This window comes from Kogia breviceps, chromosome 5 (genome assembly GCF_026419965.1).
Source record: "Kogia breviceps isolate mKogBre1 chromosome 5, mKogBre1 haplotype 1, whole genome shotgun sequence".
Classification (NCBI taxonomy): Eukaryota; Metazoa; Chordata; class Mammalia; order Artiodactyla; family Physeteridae; genus Kogia; species Kogia breviceps.
The window spans coordinates 28,296,161-28,312,535 of record NC_081314.1 but is presented as its reverse complement, the minus strand read 5'-3'; the positions used below and the strand labels follow the sequence as shown (position 1 = coordinate 28,312,535).

General features: G+C 38.5%; 1 protein-coding gene across 1 annotated transcript in view; it reads left to right on the top strand.

Annotated features, from left to right (window-relative positions):
- The window catches only part of NEK11 (NIMA related kinase 11), a 240,650-nt gene that overhangs the window by 58,766 nt on the left and 165,509 nt on the right, over positions 1 to 16,375 (top strand). The window contains 3 exon segments of the mRNA XM_067033804.1: positions 5,595 to 5,659; positions 6,621 to 6,656; positions 6,659 to 6,746. Of these exon segments, the coding sequence (XP_066889905.1) occupies positions 5,595 to 5,659; positions 6,621 to 6,656; positions 6,659 to 6,746 (189 nt within the window).

Below are 16,375 nucleotides of genomic sequence, written 5' to 3'. Positions count from 1 at the left end.
ATGAGGAATTCTCTCTCTCTTTTTTTTTTTTTTTTTTTTTGCGGTATACGGGCCTCTCACTGTTGTGGCCTCTCCCATTGCGGAGCACAGGCTCCGGACGCGCAGGCTCAGCGGCCATGGCTCACGGGTCCAGCCGCTCCGCGTCATGTGGGATCTTCCTTCCTGGACCAGGGCACGAACCCGTGTCCCCTGCATTGGCAGGCAGACTCTCAACCACTGCGCCACCAGGGAAACCCAGGAATTCATTTTTAACATAGTGAGGCTCCCAGGGAAAGGACCTGCTAAATGTGACAGGGGATGGAGGTGTGCTCCCCCAGGTCTGGAGATGGAAAAGCAGAGAGAATTTGTGTCTGTGGTGTTGTGGGAGATTCCTGCTTTCTCCTGGCTCTCACTTCTTGGGATGTTCTGAGGTCACTTTTTCAAGGAGACCCCACTCCAGTACCAGGTGTCAGAAACTCCTACTGTGTAGCTACATTTGAGAAGGACCTGGCATCACCCCTGGCTTATAGCACAGAGGGCTTATTGTGGTCCTGGGGACCCAGGACACCAATGTGGAACCCAGGCAGGAGCCGCCTCAGAGTCTAGAACGAAGGCCACATGGCAGAGACCAGGAACAGGAACTGCCTGGGCTGTGCATCACCACGGTTCCATTGCTCATGCCAGCACCTTCAGCAAGGAGAGTCTGGAGACCACCCTGAGACCCTGCCGGATAAATACAGACCTGTGGGGAGGGAGCTGAGGTTTCAGAAACTATTCAGATAAGGGCTTAAGGGAAAATGAAGGTTAAACTGTCCATACCGTCTCTACAGTCCTACTCTGGCTCGGGGCCTGAGAAACACTTGCTGTGGCTGCCTCCACAGACCTCACTCTGCTGTGGTCCTGGAGGCTGAGGGTTTGGACAATGGCCTGATGGGGAGTTGGAGGCAGGAACTCGACCACGGGTTTGACCACCACTGTCATCCATTCTTAATCAGGGCACTTCACTCCCTTGGGCATCATGAAAATAGAAATTATGGGGACATAGGTGGAGAGCTACTTGAGCTTTCTAGAAGAAAGATTTTATGTCAACTGTCTGTATTGCTAGTCACCTTGTTATTTCTTGGACTTGATTTCTAAATACTTCAAAGGAAAGGATATTAACAAAGCACATGAAAGGACTTTTCTTTCTGGAACCATTTTTGCTTACTGTAGCCACAAAGTCAAATTATACTTAAAAAATTTACCAGGTAGCTTGATATCTGGTCTGTTGCATACATTTTATTGTTCTATTACCACACCACCAGCCAATTACTTCCCATAACTGCTTTCTAACATACCGTTTGCCTTGTTCTTAAAATACCTAGTGTTGATTTACTTATTTACATATTTATATATGTGAGGGCTGTTAATGTATTATATCTATAACTCATCTTCTACTTGCCTAGTCCAAATATCAATATTATTTTTCAATACTTGGACTGAATATTTTTCACTAACCATTATTCCAATTTCTAAATCTTTGTTTCTGCTGCATCTTATCTGCTTTCAGACATATCTGATGAATTCTTAATTTTAATTATATTTGTTTCAATTCTAGAATTTCCATTCAGTTCTTTTAAAAAATTGTTTATAGAATCTAGTTTTCTCATTGTGTCATTTGCTTCCTTGAATATATCATAGTTACTTTAAAATCCTTGTCCAATAATTCCAGTAGGTGGATCACATATGGATTTGTTTCTCTTTTATTTGTTTGTTTTTGGTCATTTGGTCTTGTCTCTTGGCATGCCTGTAGTTTTTGAGTGAATGTTGGACAATATATGTAAAATAGTGTAGAGATGTTGGATGATATTCTTTTCCTCTGGCGAGGATTTGATTTTTTTTGCTGGCTAGTAGTAGATGCAGATCACCTGGATCCAATTAGAACTGAGATAGTTTAAGGCTAGGTTTGTGAGGGCTGGTCTATTTCCAGTTTGCCTTTTTTTCCAGTGTTCAGGGTTTTCAGCTGAAGGCTTTAGTTATTTACCAAGACCCCCCCTCAGCTTTGTGAATCTACTGAAAACTCTGCTTAGTTTTTTACCTCTTAGCAGCTGCTTCCTCCTGAATGTCTTGCCCCTGAGCAGTTTGGGATTCAGCAAATGCCTCAGGATAAAATCTATTCAGAATGTCAGACTTATTTCTCTTTTGTTCCCTTTTCTCTGGAAAATTTGCCACTTGAGTCCTGTCTGCCTTTTGTATCTCTGAACTACAGTTTTTGTTTTCCAACCCCAGTGAAACTGCTGCAAGCTCTGGGCCACAACACTCTGCTTCTGCCAAATGCCTGAAAGGAAAACTCTGTGGGAAGTGCTTGCTCATCTCAGTGCATCTCTTTTCTTTTAGCTTCTGGCCCCTCAAGTGCTGCCTGCCTTTGTTCACCTTGACTGATCCCTGATATCTTCAAAGAGCTGTTAAAAAAATTTACCCAAATTTTACATTGTTTTAATTTTGCAGTGGTCTCAATAAAACTGTGGAAGGTGGGCGATTTAGTGTGATATAAGCTTACTTCATCATAGTTGGAAGCTGAGGTCTTAATCTTGAGTTTTTTATTTCAATGGTCACATTTTCCCCTGAGATATTCTATTTGGTTGTTTCTCAAATCAGCATCATCTTTTCTGGATAATATTCTGTTTCTATCTCGTGTTTTCTATTCTTTATTATTTTAATCATTTGAAATATACTTATTTTATAGTTTATATCCTATTAAGTTATCTGAAATTCTCAGGGGTTTATTTTTTTATTGGAGTAAAATTGCTTTACAATGTTATGTTAGTTTCTGCTGTACAACGAAGTGAATCAGCTATATGTATACCTATATCCCCTCCCTCTTGGACCTCCCACACCCCCGCCTGCATGCCACCCATCTAGGTGTCACAGAGCATGGAGTTGAGCTCCCTGTGCTCTACAGCAGGTTCCCCCTAGCTATCTATTTTACACATGGTAGTGTATTTATGTCAAACCTAATCTCCCAATTCTTCCCACCCCCCCTTCCCCCTTTGTCCACATGTTCATTCTCTATGTCTACGTCTCTATTCCTGTCCAACAATAGGTTCCTCTATATCATTTTCTAGATTCCACATATATGTGTTAATATATGATATTTATTTTTCTCTTTCTGGCTTACTTCACTCTGTATGACAGACTCTAGGTCCATCCACATCTCTACAAATGACCCAATTTCGTTCCTTTTTATGGCGGAGTAATATTCCATATGTATATTGTACCACATCCTCTTTATCCATTTGCCTATTGTTGGACATTTAGGTTGTTTCCATGTCCTGGCTATTGTAAATAGTGCTGCAATGAACATTGGGGTACATGTCTCTTTTTGAATTATGGTTTTCTCAGGGTATATGCCCAGTAGTGGGATTGCTGGGTCATATGGTAGTTCTATTTTTAGTTTTTTAAGGACCCTCCATACTGTTCTCCATAGTGGCTGTATCAATTTACATTCCCACCAACAGTGCAAAAGGGTTCCTGTTTCTCCACACCCTCTCCAGCATTTACAGTTTGAAGAGTTTTTGTTGATGGCCATTCTGACCAGTGTGAGGTGATACCTTGTAGTTTTGATTTGCGTTTCTCTAATTATCAGTGATGTTGAGCAACTTTTCATGTGCCTCTTGGCCATCTGTATGTCTTCTTTGGTAAAATGTCTATTTAGGTCTTCTGCCCATTTTTTAATTGGGTTATTTGTTTTTCTGATATTGAGCTCCATGGGCTGTTTGTATATTTTGGAGATTAATCCTTTGTCCATTGCTTCATTTGCAAATATTTTCTCCCATTCTGAGGGTTGTCTTTTCATCTTGTTTATGGTTTCCCTTGCTCTGCAAAAGCTTTTAAGTTTAATTAGGTCCCATTTGTTTATTTTTGTTTTTATTTCCATTACTCTAGGAGGTGGGTCAAAAAAGATCTTGCTGTGGTTTATGTCAAAGTGTGTTTTCCTCTCAGAGTTTTATAGTGTCCAGTCTTATATTTAGGTCTTTAATCCATTTTGAGTTTATTTTTGTGTATGGAGTTAGGTAGTGTTCTAATTTCATTCTTTTACATGTAGCTGTCCAGTTTTACCAGCACCACTTACTGAAGAGGCTGTCTTTTTTCCACTGTATGTTCTTGCTTCCTTTGTCATAAATTAGGTGACCATATGTGTGTGGGTTTATCTCTGTGCTTTCTATCCTGTACCATTAATCTATATTTCTGTTTTGGGGCCAGTACCATACTGTCTTGATTACTGTAGCTTTGAAATATAGTTTTATTATATATTATCTGCTGATTCAGTTTGCATTTGCTTCTGCCAGGTGCCTCAAGAGGGTATTAACAGCTGAGAAACAATTTTTTTTTTTTTTTTTTTTTTTGCGGTACTCCAGCCTGTCACTGTTGTGGCCTCTCCCATTGCAGAGCACAGGCTCTGGACGCGCAGGCTCAGCAGCCATGGCTCACAGGCCCAGCCACTCTGCAGCATATGGGATCTTCCCAGACCAGGACACAAACCCATGTGCCCTGCATCGGCAGGCAGACTCTCAACCACTGCACCACCAGGGAAGCCCTGAGAACCAATTTTTATGTTAATTTCTTGGTTTGGGAAATAAGCCATACAGCTATTGCATATTTGGATTCCAAATGTAAGTGAGCAGAGAGACATGGTTGCAAAATATGAAGGGAGAGGGTTTTTTTCTCCATTTTGTTTACTTGTTGAGTGAATGTTTCTTGGGTCTTATTTTCACTTAAGATATGGACTGCATATAGGATTCTGACTTTAGGTGTTTATATTAGTTCCAACTCTCCACATTACATAGCCTCAAGGTCTTGGCTGCTGTGAGTTCTGAGTTCCTCAGGCTGCTGAGACATCAGCACCTGTTACTCCCTCTGATTTTCAGTTTTCTTTTTGTATAATCCCAAAGGATTTGCCTCATTTTCTTGGGGGTTCAGCTGTGTTATATGTGAAGAGACTTACATACTTTATTCAACATTTCTGGGTGTTTTCTTAGGCAAAGGTTTTCAAGTTGTCTGATTTTTCATAATTTCAGAAATGAAAGTCTTACCTGACATAATTTACATTGCTGGTGTACAGTAAAACTTGTTAAGTGTTATCTATTATTAAATACCATCATCAACATTATTTCCACATATAATAAAATGTGAACATTTGGATTATAACATATATATTATATTATAAATATAAAGATATATATATGCATGTAATAGATTATATATAGTATATAATAGATTATAAAGCTTTATGATAATTCCTCTGTGGACTGGGTGTATGGTTACTGGATTTAGCACAATGTAGATCATGCTACTAAAATACAATAAAATCTGGCCTATTGAAATAGTTGGATGTACATCACCCTTCTCTCAACTACATGTTTCTCTGTCTTTAAAACCTTTGTTTTAAAACTGATTTTCTCAGTGAAATTAGAAAAATGCTGTGGCTTTGAAGCTTTTAAACATTTAAAGATATATCTCTGGGAGTGTATATTTATGTGTGAATCACTTCACATTCACTCATATATATTATTTATATTTGGATTTTAAAATTTTATATTTGCATGAAATTGTATATTCTTTTTTTCCTTTTGTAGGAGGATACTTCATCGAGACTTGAAATCAAAGAATATATTTCTGAAAAATAATCTACTTAAAAATGGTAAGATTTTAAGAATATGTATTCTGTGAGAGAGTATATTCTAGATGTTATTAATATATCAAATTGGAGTATAAAGTACCTAAAAGTGTTAGAATAATCAGTGGTTTATCCAAACTTACTAAATTTTTGTTCTTGATTGGTTGTGCCCAATAACAAAAAAACCAATTATTTTGTTTCTGATTATCTGATATAAACTGAGGTATAAAACATTTGCTGCATATTAGATAGATTCAACAAATATCTTTTGAGTTTCTATTCCAGGCCATGCACTAACCATTAATAAATGATTAGACTTGTTTTACTAGTTTGATTACTACAGTTTTCCCACTGCCCCACTTATTTTGTCACAAGCAATTAGCAGTTATCACAGATAATTAAAATGTTGATATAGTTAGTTCTCCTTTAGAACTGTACCTACACTCATAACAGTTACTGGATTGTTTGATCTTATGTAGGTGTTCTTAGAGGGGGAAACATAAAAGCATGCAATTAATTAGGCAAGTATACTGAAGCTGATATTCAAATTTTTATAGTCATATTCTTGAAAAGTCTCAGGTTTTTTGTTTAAAATTTCTTTATTGTAAGTGAAGAACAAACTCTCCCCCCTCAGATAAATTTGCAAGTCATTATATTCAGTGCTTCCAGAATCATTCTGTTTGATGTTATTCAGACTTGAAATAGGTTTTTGTTTCAAGTTGCTGGTTTTCCATAATTCAAGAAAAAAAGTTTTAGCTTACATAATTCACTTTCCTGTCTTCAAAGTCTTCTTTCTCCTATAAGGCTTTTATTTTTAAAGCTATTCACCAGTATTGTATAATTTAAAATGTGTGACTTTTCTTTCCCTTTAAAATGGTATGAATCATTGCATATTAAAATTGTCAAATTAGACAGTTGTTAATTTTCAGTACAGTACTGATTTTTGTGTTTTAAAGTATTCATAAAAAGTAATTATTATTTCAAGGGGACTTTGGAGTTTCTCGACTCTTAATGGGATCCTGTATCTAGCCACTACTTTAACTGGAACTCCCCATTATATGAGCCCGGAGGCTCTGAAACACCAAGGTTATGACACAAAGTCAGATATCTGGTGAGTGGGCATGGACTGGTCCAGGTGCCTTAGTCATTTGCTACCCTGAGAGATGGTGCATTTTGTTTTTAGGCTCATTTACTTACTACATCCACTCACTTTATCCCTTTTAAATATTAGGTATTCTGTGAGCAGTGTAAAAGAAGGTCTTTTGGATTAGAAACTTGATATAGTCCATTAAATTGATTTCAAAAATTCTCTTTATTCATAGATTAACTGGTTGGTATGGATTTTTTCTTCTTGAACCATGAGGGAAAGTTCCTAATGTATCATAAACATTAAATTTTGATATGTTTCTGCTAGTTTATTACATAAAGCATTTGTAATTCTAAACACTGTGCTTTATTTTTTTTTTAAGGTTAACTTCCACCTCTGTGGGGAATATATAGCTTACCTTTATTTTTTGTCTTCTTGTTGCTTTTAAGAATTTTTACTAAAGATATTAGCTTTAAGGATCAACTTAAATTTAAAAAATTCTGGGTTTTTGGTGATAGATACATTTGAGATTTCTCAGCTTCTTTGAGCTCGGTTCCACAGGAATTTCTTCTTCCTCATTGGGGAACCAGTTTAAATCTCAGTGCAAGAAGCCACGTGGAAAATTGTATTCTGTTGATAGCAATAGATCCTAATTGGGGAAAATTTCCTTTCCTTTGAAGAGGAATCTTATATAATTTTCAACTTGTTAAGGGTTGAAAGGACAATTTAGCTGAGAACTTGTTAATTAAGTAAATAATTATTGTATGAAAATCAACTTAAGTAGTTCTGAGCTTTCAAAGATGAGCAGTGAGAAATATTGCGCCCGCTTCATTCTTCTAAAGAAGATAAAGTAGAAAGTTACCTTTTCTCTGGTTAGGGAAAAATAAACACAGCAGGGGTTATGCCTTGGGATTTTCAACAAGGTCATTACTCCTGTTCTTGCTCTGGTCCCTCCCAAGTGGGAGAGAACACTGTCACGATTAGGTCTGGCTGGAGCAGATCCCTCTCCATCCATCTCCTTCAATCACTCTTGGGATTATACATTTCTAGGTTCTTCAGTGGTTTTTTTTCATTGTTAACTAGTTTCTTCCCTGGTGGTCTTTTCCAATTCACCTATCATCTTTTCTCAATCATGACCTTCCCTGATTCCCTCCAAAAACAAAAACAAAAACCAGACAAAACCCACAAAGTTATGTTCAGATGAATGAGTTTCTTTAAACTTTGCTTTACTGAACATCTACTATTTGCCCATGGCTGTTCAATAGCCCTTAGGGTATAAAATCAAAAGTGATAGGATTCCTGACCCTCAGGAAAAATCTTCTTGCTGTTTTTGGTGTACATTTCTCCAGTTAGAGAAAAACAAATCTTGGGCTTTGGATTGAATTTGAGTTACATACCTAAATCTTTCTTTACACTTATTTTTATTATTATTATGGACATTAAAAAAATAGATTTAAATATAAAATTTCTTCATGATTAAGTTTACATGGTATCTCAGGAAGATGTTAATCATGTCATTTGAATGAAGAGTAAATTAATTTTATGAAGCTCATCATTTAAGTCTTTGGAATTACATATAGCAAGAAAGCTGACTCCTTTTGACAGGTATCTATATTTGCTTGCCAAGTCGGATGGACGTCACCTAGAAAACCAAGGCAAAGGAGCCCACAGAGAGGAGGGCATAGAGCCTTTTGTTTCAGTTGTGTCTGTCTTACTTCTTTAAAAAAATAACAAAAGCATAAAACAAAAAACTGTTCCTAGTATTGGATGAAGAATCATAGAACTATCAGACAGTACTGCTATAATGTTTTAGGCTTACAAAAATGATATCTGACTCAGGCAAAACTTTAAAAAGCCAACACCTCCCAAATATAGAAATGCAGGAGAATTTTAATATATTTTTGCAAGCATTAGGTCAGGTTTCCTTGCAGAGACTACTAGGCAAGTTCTAGGTAAGGATTTATCATCATCGTGACCCCAAATAACCACCTTATTATGAATTTAGTAATTACCTTGGTTGTATCCAAATCAAAATGGGCTTATCTGGTAATGAAATGTCTATTGTTGAACCTAAAGTGGAAAGAATAACAGAGAAATATAAATTATAGTGGCAGATATATAAGTGTAGTGAGTCATATTTGGGAGATGCTCTTAGAAAATTTAGATTGAATGGGGTTGAGAATTTTTCCACTGAATCTCAGTGTGTAGCATCTGTTTACTGTGGAATATTATATTACGATTAGAAACACTTATGAATAATTGACAGGTGTTTTCCTTTAGCACTCATGGCTGTACATATTTATTTATAATGCTTAAAGAAGAAGAATTGTTATAATATTAACTATATTTTCATCTGTTAATGCTCTCCCATATGTAACCTTATCCTCCATCTACAACCTGCTTAAAACTTTTGGGATTCATTTATTTACAGCAATCAAGTACAAGGAAGTCCCTTTCTTAAAAATGGGTTAGGTTCTAAAAGTTTATAAACAATTATTTGGAAAGTTAGGATAATTAGGTTCACTGAGGACAATACTTTGAACATGGCTGATTTGTATAAGCTATTGCTGAACACTTTTTTCCCCCACAGGAAAAATATATGAGTTGGATTCCTAGACTACTTGTTTAAATTGGTTTAAACTATGAATAGCTAGAACTTATTATTTTGTAGGAGAAACAAATAAAGGACAATGACAATACTATTGGAATAATGGTACTGTAATTAAGCAGAAAGGAAACAGACTACTCATTGTTGGCCTTATTTGTCATGTTGTGAGAGGTCACCAGATAGCCATACATTCTTTGGGTGATTTAATTGGAGTTAATGGTGGTGGGGAAAGTATAATGGTATGCTCTCAAAGTTTTGTTCAGGGGTCTGGTATGGTAGTTGGCTGGGTAGGGGACACTGGAGCAGTCTAGTTCACACCCAACATTGGAGTCAGGGTGTAGTGACCTTGGACAGAAATGTTAGACAAGGCTTAGCTTCAGGTGGAAGAAAACAAAGAGGAACCAGCACCTCCCTGGTCTGCCAGGACTAAGAAAGTATCCTCACAGAAGAACATTCCCAGGGTAGACAGGGGAAGGGGGTAGAGAGGAAAAAAAAGCCTGTTTTCTGGTGAAGGATTTAGGAAAAGGGAGAAACAGGCCAATGTGACAGCAGGTTCTGTAGCTAATGTGGGACCTCAAGTAGCTGGCAGCCAGCAGCCCCATCAGCTGCCTCTCGGTGAAGGAAGCTCTCACCTGCCCATGTTCTGGGCATTTCTTGTGTGGGTTCAGAGCAAACTGTTGGACAGCTTCACCTTCCTGGGGAGTGAACCTTCTTGGGGAGTGAGCACTGGCATCATTATTTTCACTCAGCAGAAGCTGAGGTAGGGAAACACTTAAGTCAGTGGCAGTAAATTTGAGTATTCATATATTTTTTCAATGATGAGAATGAAATGATTGATACAAACTCTGCAGAAAGTGTTAGCCTGGCCTGGTGGATTTTTAAAAGGGCATAATACAACAGCAGCAAAAGAACCAGGAATAGCTACCCTCTGTGGAGCACTTACTCTGTGATTGACATTTAATGTGCTAAATTCTTCATGTATCTATCTAAGTGTATTTGTTACTCCAAAAAAATAATCACACTATGTATAATTTTATAACCTGCTTTTTTTTTCATTTAGCAAAATAGAACATTGCTCTGTAGCAACAAAATATATATATGTATCATCTAAAATGTTTGCATAGTATTTTATTCCTGGACACAAAAGTTTATTCAACCAAGACCTTAATGTTTTCTCTGAAGATTTTCTCTTTGTCTTTCAGCATTTTTACCCAATGTATCTAGGTGTGGATTTGCATTTATCTTACCTAGGGTTAGTTGAGATTTTTGGACATGTAAATTAACATATTTCATCAAACTTGATCAGACTTGGGAGACTTTTAGCCCTTCTTTTTTTGAGTATTTTTTTTCTCGTCTTTACCCTCTTTCCTATCTTTCTGGTCTTCCCACTGTGTGTATGCTGGTCTGTTTTCTGGTTTCACACATGCTCTGATGCAGTGATCATTTTTCTTCATTTTTCTCTCTGTTTTTCAGATTGCATAGTATCTGTCAGTCTATCTTCAAGTTCACTGATTTTTTCTTCTGCTAGTTAAAATCTACTGTTGAGCCCCTCTGGGGAATTTTTTGTTTTAGTTATTGTACATTTCAACTCCAGAATTTCTATTTGATTTTTAAAATAATTTCTCTCTGTTTACTGATATTCTCCATTTGATGTGACATTTTATCATACTTTACTTCTTTAAATAGTTTCCTTTAGTTCATTGAACATATTTAAAATGACTGCTTGGAAATCCTTTTCTGTTAAATCTGACATCTGAGCTCTCTCAGTTAGTTTATGTTGCCTGCTGTTTTCCCTCACGTATGGATCATTCTTTCCTGTTTCTTTGCATGTCTCATAATTGGTGAAAACTGGACATTTTAGATGATATATTGGAGCAACTCTGGAACTTACTCTCCCCACTCCCCCACCTCTCTGGGGCTTGTTTATTGCTTGTTTATTGCTTGTTTATTCACCTAGTGAATAAACCTCTTTAATTTGGGTAAGACTGTGATTATGGCAAAATTATTACTGTTTGCCTTCTGAGTCTAGGTCATAAAAGATGGACAATGCTTCTGTCTGATTCCCTTGAGATCCTTGCTCTTGGAATTCAAGTATGGTGTTGTGAGGAAGCCTGTGTAGCACACTGGGAGTTCAGTGTGGAAGGAATCTAGACCTCTGGGCTTTAGCCCTGGCTGAGCTTCTACATAATGGCCAACACCAATCAGCCAATCATATGAGTGACTTGGAAATAGATCTTCCAGCCTCAACTGAGGTTGCCCAGCAAATGCCGTGGGGAGAAGATTCAAGGCCTCCCTGTCAATTTCTGAGAGAATAGATTCATGAGCAAAATTACTGACTATTGTCATTTTAAGGCCCTAAGTTTTGAGGTGCTTTATGATTTATAGTGGTGACTAGAACAGGGCTTTGTCAGGAGGACAATAAGCAGAGTTGAGACACAGCCTGTAGTCTGAGTCTCCATTATGACAAGCTGGCACTGTTCATTTTCTATACTTTAAGAAGTTCAAGAAATGGCTGGAGAGGAGGCCACACTGCTTGCGCCAGGAAAGTAGTCTGCTACTCTCCTTTCAGGTGCATTTGATGGATGGATCCCAAGAACCTGGGCCTCAGTTGAGAGACTGGACCAGCAACTTTTCCTTGTGCCTCAGACTCTCCCTCCACTCCTCCTGGCTTCCCTTCTCCCTATCATCCCAGCCCTGGACCACCTTCTGACTCTAACACCATCTCTCCATCACTCGCATAACTCAGTGGCATGTGGCAGCCAGCTCAGACAATCTCGCGAGGCTCTGCTATCCACATCTCTTCTCAACCCCACAGAAATCAATAAATGCTACAAATCAGGGTGTACCTTTCCACCCATAAAGCCAGTTTACCTCTTGCCTGTGGGTTGTTCACAGAAAGAAAGAAACATCAAGACGTGTAAGTTCTTCACAGACGTAGAGAACAGACATGTGGACCTGTGGGGGAAGGGGAGGGTGGGACGAATTGGGGGATTAGGTTTGACGTATATACACTACCATGTGTAAAATAGATAGCTAGTGGAAACCTGCTGAAGAGCACCAGGGATCTCAGCTTGGTGCTCTGTGAGGACCTAGATGGGTGGGATGGGGTGGGGGAGGTCCAAGAGGGAGGGGATATATGTATACAAAGAGCTGATTCACTTCACTGTACAGCAGAAACTAACACAACATTGTAAAGAAATTACACTCCAGTAAAAAAAAAAAAAAAAAAAAAAAAAAAAAAAAAAAAAAAAAGACGTGTAAGTTCTGGTCTTTGTCCTCAAAAGATTGGCAGACATAAACAAATTGCCATATGTTGTTATAGTGCAATACAAGGAGTGTGTACATGGCTCTGGTGTATAAAGGAGTGAGTGATTCACTGCTAGGGTGAGGGTGCAGAGCATCAGCTACAGTCTCAGAGAGTGGATAATGCTGCTTAGGATGGGGAAGGATGGAGAAAAGTTTGACAAAATGCCTTTAAGGCAGAAAGATCCAGTGCCCACGACTGAAGGTAGGGGATGCCCACTGAGGGAGGACAGGTGGATTGTGCAGGGAAAGAGGCTGACCCAAAAAGCCATTTCCCCTCAGCCTTCTCCCTCACAATGGGCCTCAAATGTATGTGTTTGCAGTTATATTCAAATGAGTTTATATATGTTAAAGGTGTTAATCTAGTAAATGTAAAATTTTCATAATATATCATAATTTTTGAAACTCTGTTTTGGTATTTTTTCATTTTAGAAAATATACTGAGAATTTGAAAGTAGTTGCAAGTGACCCGGGCCTTCTCTGACTCCTGAAAGCCCCTGGGAGCACTGTAATGACATGGAAGTGTAGTAATGCTTGGTGTCCTCCGACTAGCTGAGGACTAAGTGTGTGTGTGGTGGGGCAGGGGGGGCAGAGCGAGTGTGGCAATAAATACACGAGGCTGAGGAGGCAGTCAGTGTTCATGTGGTGAATGACCCATGGAGCCATGCAAAGGAGCTTGGAGTTTACCTTCTGTGGGATGAGAAGCTGCTGAAAGCTGTTAAACAAGGGGATGGTATATAAGTCAGCTTAGCTGAAATAACAAAGAGCTCCAAAAATCTCAGGTACTTATAAAATGTATTTCATTTTCATGTTACATGAGGACAGCAGGTTACCTAAGCTTCTGTTGCAAGCCTGCTCTGCTCCTGCTCCAGTGCCCCAGGTCCAGGACTCAGCCTGTGTCCTGGTCTGGAATGAGCCTGCCTAGTGCTAAGACAGAGGGCAGGGGCTGTGCTATATCTGCACCTGCATGTGAAACTTCCCCTTCATATCTCACACCAGAGACTGGGGAGGTCATGTGGCCAACCGCAATATCAACAAGGAAGGAAGCCCATCCCCCAGGAGAAGGAAGGGGAAGGGATATTTACAAAGAGTAGGCAATCTACCAGGAGAGATGGTCTTATAGTGATACCAGACTCTGCGCCAGAAAACAGACGGGAATGGGGAGAAGTCTGGTGGAGAAAAATGGGAGAAAGGCAGGCCTTCTGTTAATTTGGGGGTATTCTGCTACTTCTGAGGCTCTGTCCATCTTAAAAGAGCCTCCGGAGACTATCAAAGATGATGAAAGCTGTTGGAACACTGCCATTCACTCAAAGTGTAAAGTATCTTTTTTAAAAAAAAATTTTATTGGACTATAGTTGATTTACAATGTTGTGTTAATTTCAGGTGTACAGCAAAGTGAATCAGCTATATATATATACTCCTTTTTAGATTCTTTTTTCCATATAGGCCATTATAGAGTATTAAGTAGAGTTCCTTGTGCCATACAGCAGGCTCTTATTATGGTTTTTTTTTTTTTTTTTTTTTTTTTTTCGGTACGTCGGGCCTTCCGGATGCGCAGGCTCAGCGGCCATGGCTCACGGGCCCAGCCGCTCCATGGCATGTGGGATCCTCCCGGACCGGGGCACAAACCCGTGTCCCCTGCATCAGCAGGCGGACTCTCAACCACTGCACCACCAGGGAAGCCCTTATTATGTATTTTATATACAGTAGTGTGTATATGTCAATCCCAATCTCCAAATTTATCCCTCCCCCCACTTACCCTCTGGTAACCATAAATTTGTTTTCTATATCTGAAACTCTGTTTCTGTTTTGTAAATAAGCTGTTCAACCCAGCTTTGAACACTGTCCATGTTTATTTCACAGACTTTATGGTTTGTATGGAGTCTGTGACCATGTCCCCAAGGATAGCTAAAGATGCAAAAAATCTTTCCCTTTTATTTACTTTCTACCCCCTTGTGATCTTCCTTCCCTTCTCTCTCCCCCTGCTGTTGGTCTTGTCCTCAGTTCTTCTGTGGCCAGATGCTTAGGGTGTGGAGGGCATGGGAACACCATGAGGGAGGGCTATGAGCTGACCTTCCTTCAGACGTTGTAAAGCTCAATTGTGGAAGAAAGTAATTAGAAAGAGCTGATATGAGCAGGATCTGAAATTCACCCAAACTTTGTTTCTAAAATTTTATGACTCTCCCCCAAAACATGGTAGTATGTTGGGATGATATGGCAGAAGGATTGCATTCACTTTCTTTTTTCAGTTTGGATTTTTAAAAACTTTTTATTTTATATTGGAGTATAGCTGATTAACAATGTTGTGTTAGTTTCAGGTATACAGCAAAGTGTCTATTCTTTTTCAAATTCTTTTCCTATTTAGGTTGTTACATAGTATTGAGCAGAGTTCCCTGTGCTATAGGGTAGGTTCTTGTTGGTTATCCATTTTAAATATAGCAGTGTGTACAAGTCAATGCCAAACTCTTTAACTATCTCTCCCCCCACCTTCTCCCCTGGGAAACATGAGTTCATTCTGTAAGTCTGTGAGTCTGTTTCTGTTTTGTAAATATGTTCATTTGTATCTTTTTTAAAGATTCCACATATAAGCCATAACATACAATATTTCTCTTTCTCTGTCTGACTTACTTCACTCAGTATGACAATCTCTAGGTCCATCCATGTTGTTGCAAATGGCATTATTTCACTCTTTTTAATGGCTGAGTAATATTCCATTGTACGTATGTACCACATCTTCTTTATCCATTCTTCTGTCGATGGACATTTAGGTTGCTTCCATGTCCTGACTATTCACATGCCACTGCAATGAACATTGGGGTGCATGTATCCTTTCGAACCATGTTTTTCTCTGGATATATGCTCAGGAGTGGGATTGCAGGATCATATGGTAGCTCTATTTTTAGTTTTTTAAGGGACCCCCATACTGTTCTCCATAGTGGCTGTACCAATTTATATTCCCACCAACAGTGTAGGAGGGTTCCCTTCTCTCCACACCCTTTCCAGCATTTACTGTTTGTGGATTTTTTGATGATAACCATTTTGACTGGTGTGAGGTGATATCTCACTGTAGTTTTGAGTTAGATTTTTTCTAATAATTAGCGATGTTGAACATCTTTTCATTTGCCTCTTGGCCATCTGTATGTTTTCTATGGAGAAATATCTATTCAGGTCTTCTGCCTGTTTTTTGATTGGGTTGTTTGATTTGAGGATATTAAGCCACATGAGCTGTTTGTAAATTTTGGAGACTAATCCCTTGTTGGTCACATCATTTGCAAATATTTTCTCCCATTCTTTGGTTTGTCTTTTTGTTTTGTTTATGGTTTCCTTTGCTGTGCAAAACCTTTAAGTTTAATTAGGTCCCATTTGTTTATTTTTGTTTTTATTTCCATTACTCTGGAAGGTGGGTCAAAAAAGATATTGCTGCAATTTATGTCAGAGAGTGTTCTGCCTATGTTTTCCTCTAAGAGTTTTATAGTGTCTGGTCTGACATTTAGGTCTTTAATCCATTTTGAACTAATTTTTGTATATGGTGCTAAAGAATGTTCTAATTTCATTTTTTTACATGTACCTGTCCAGTTTTCCCAGCACCATTTATTGAAGAGACTGTCTTTCCACCATTGTTTACTCTTGTCTCCTTTGTCGTAGATTAGTTGACCATAGGAACATGGGTTTATTTCTGGGCTTTCTGTCTTGTTCCACTGATTGTATTTCTATTTTTGTGCCAGTACCATACTGTTTTGAT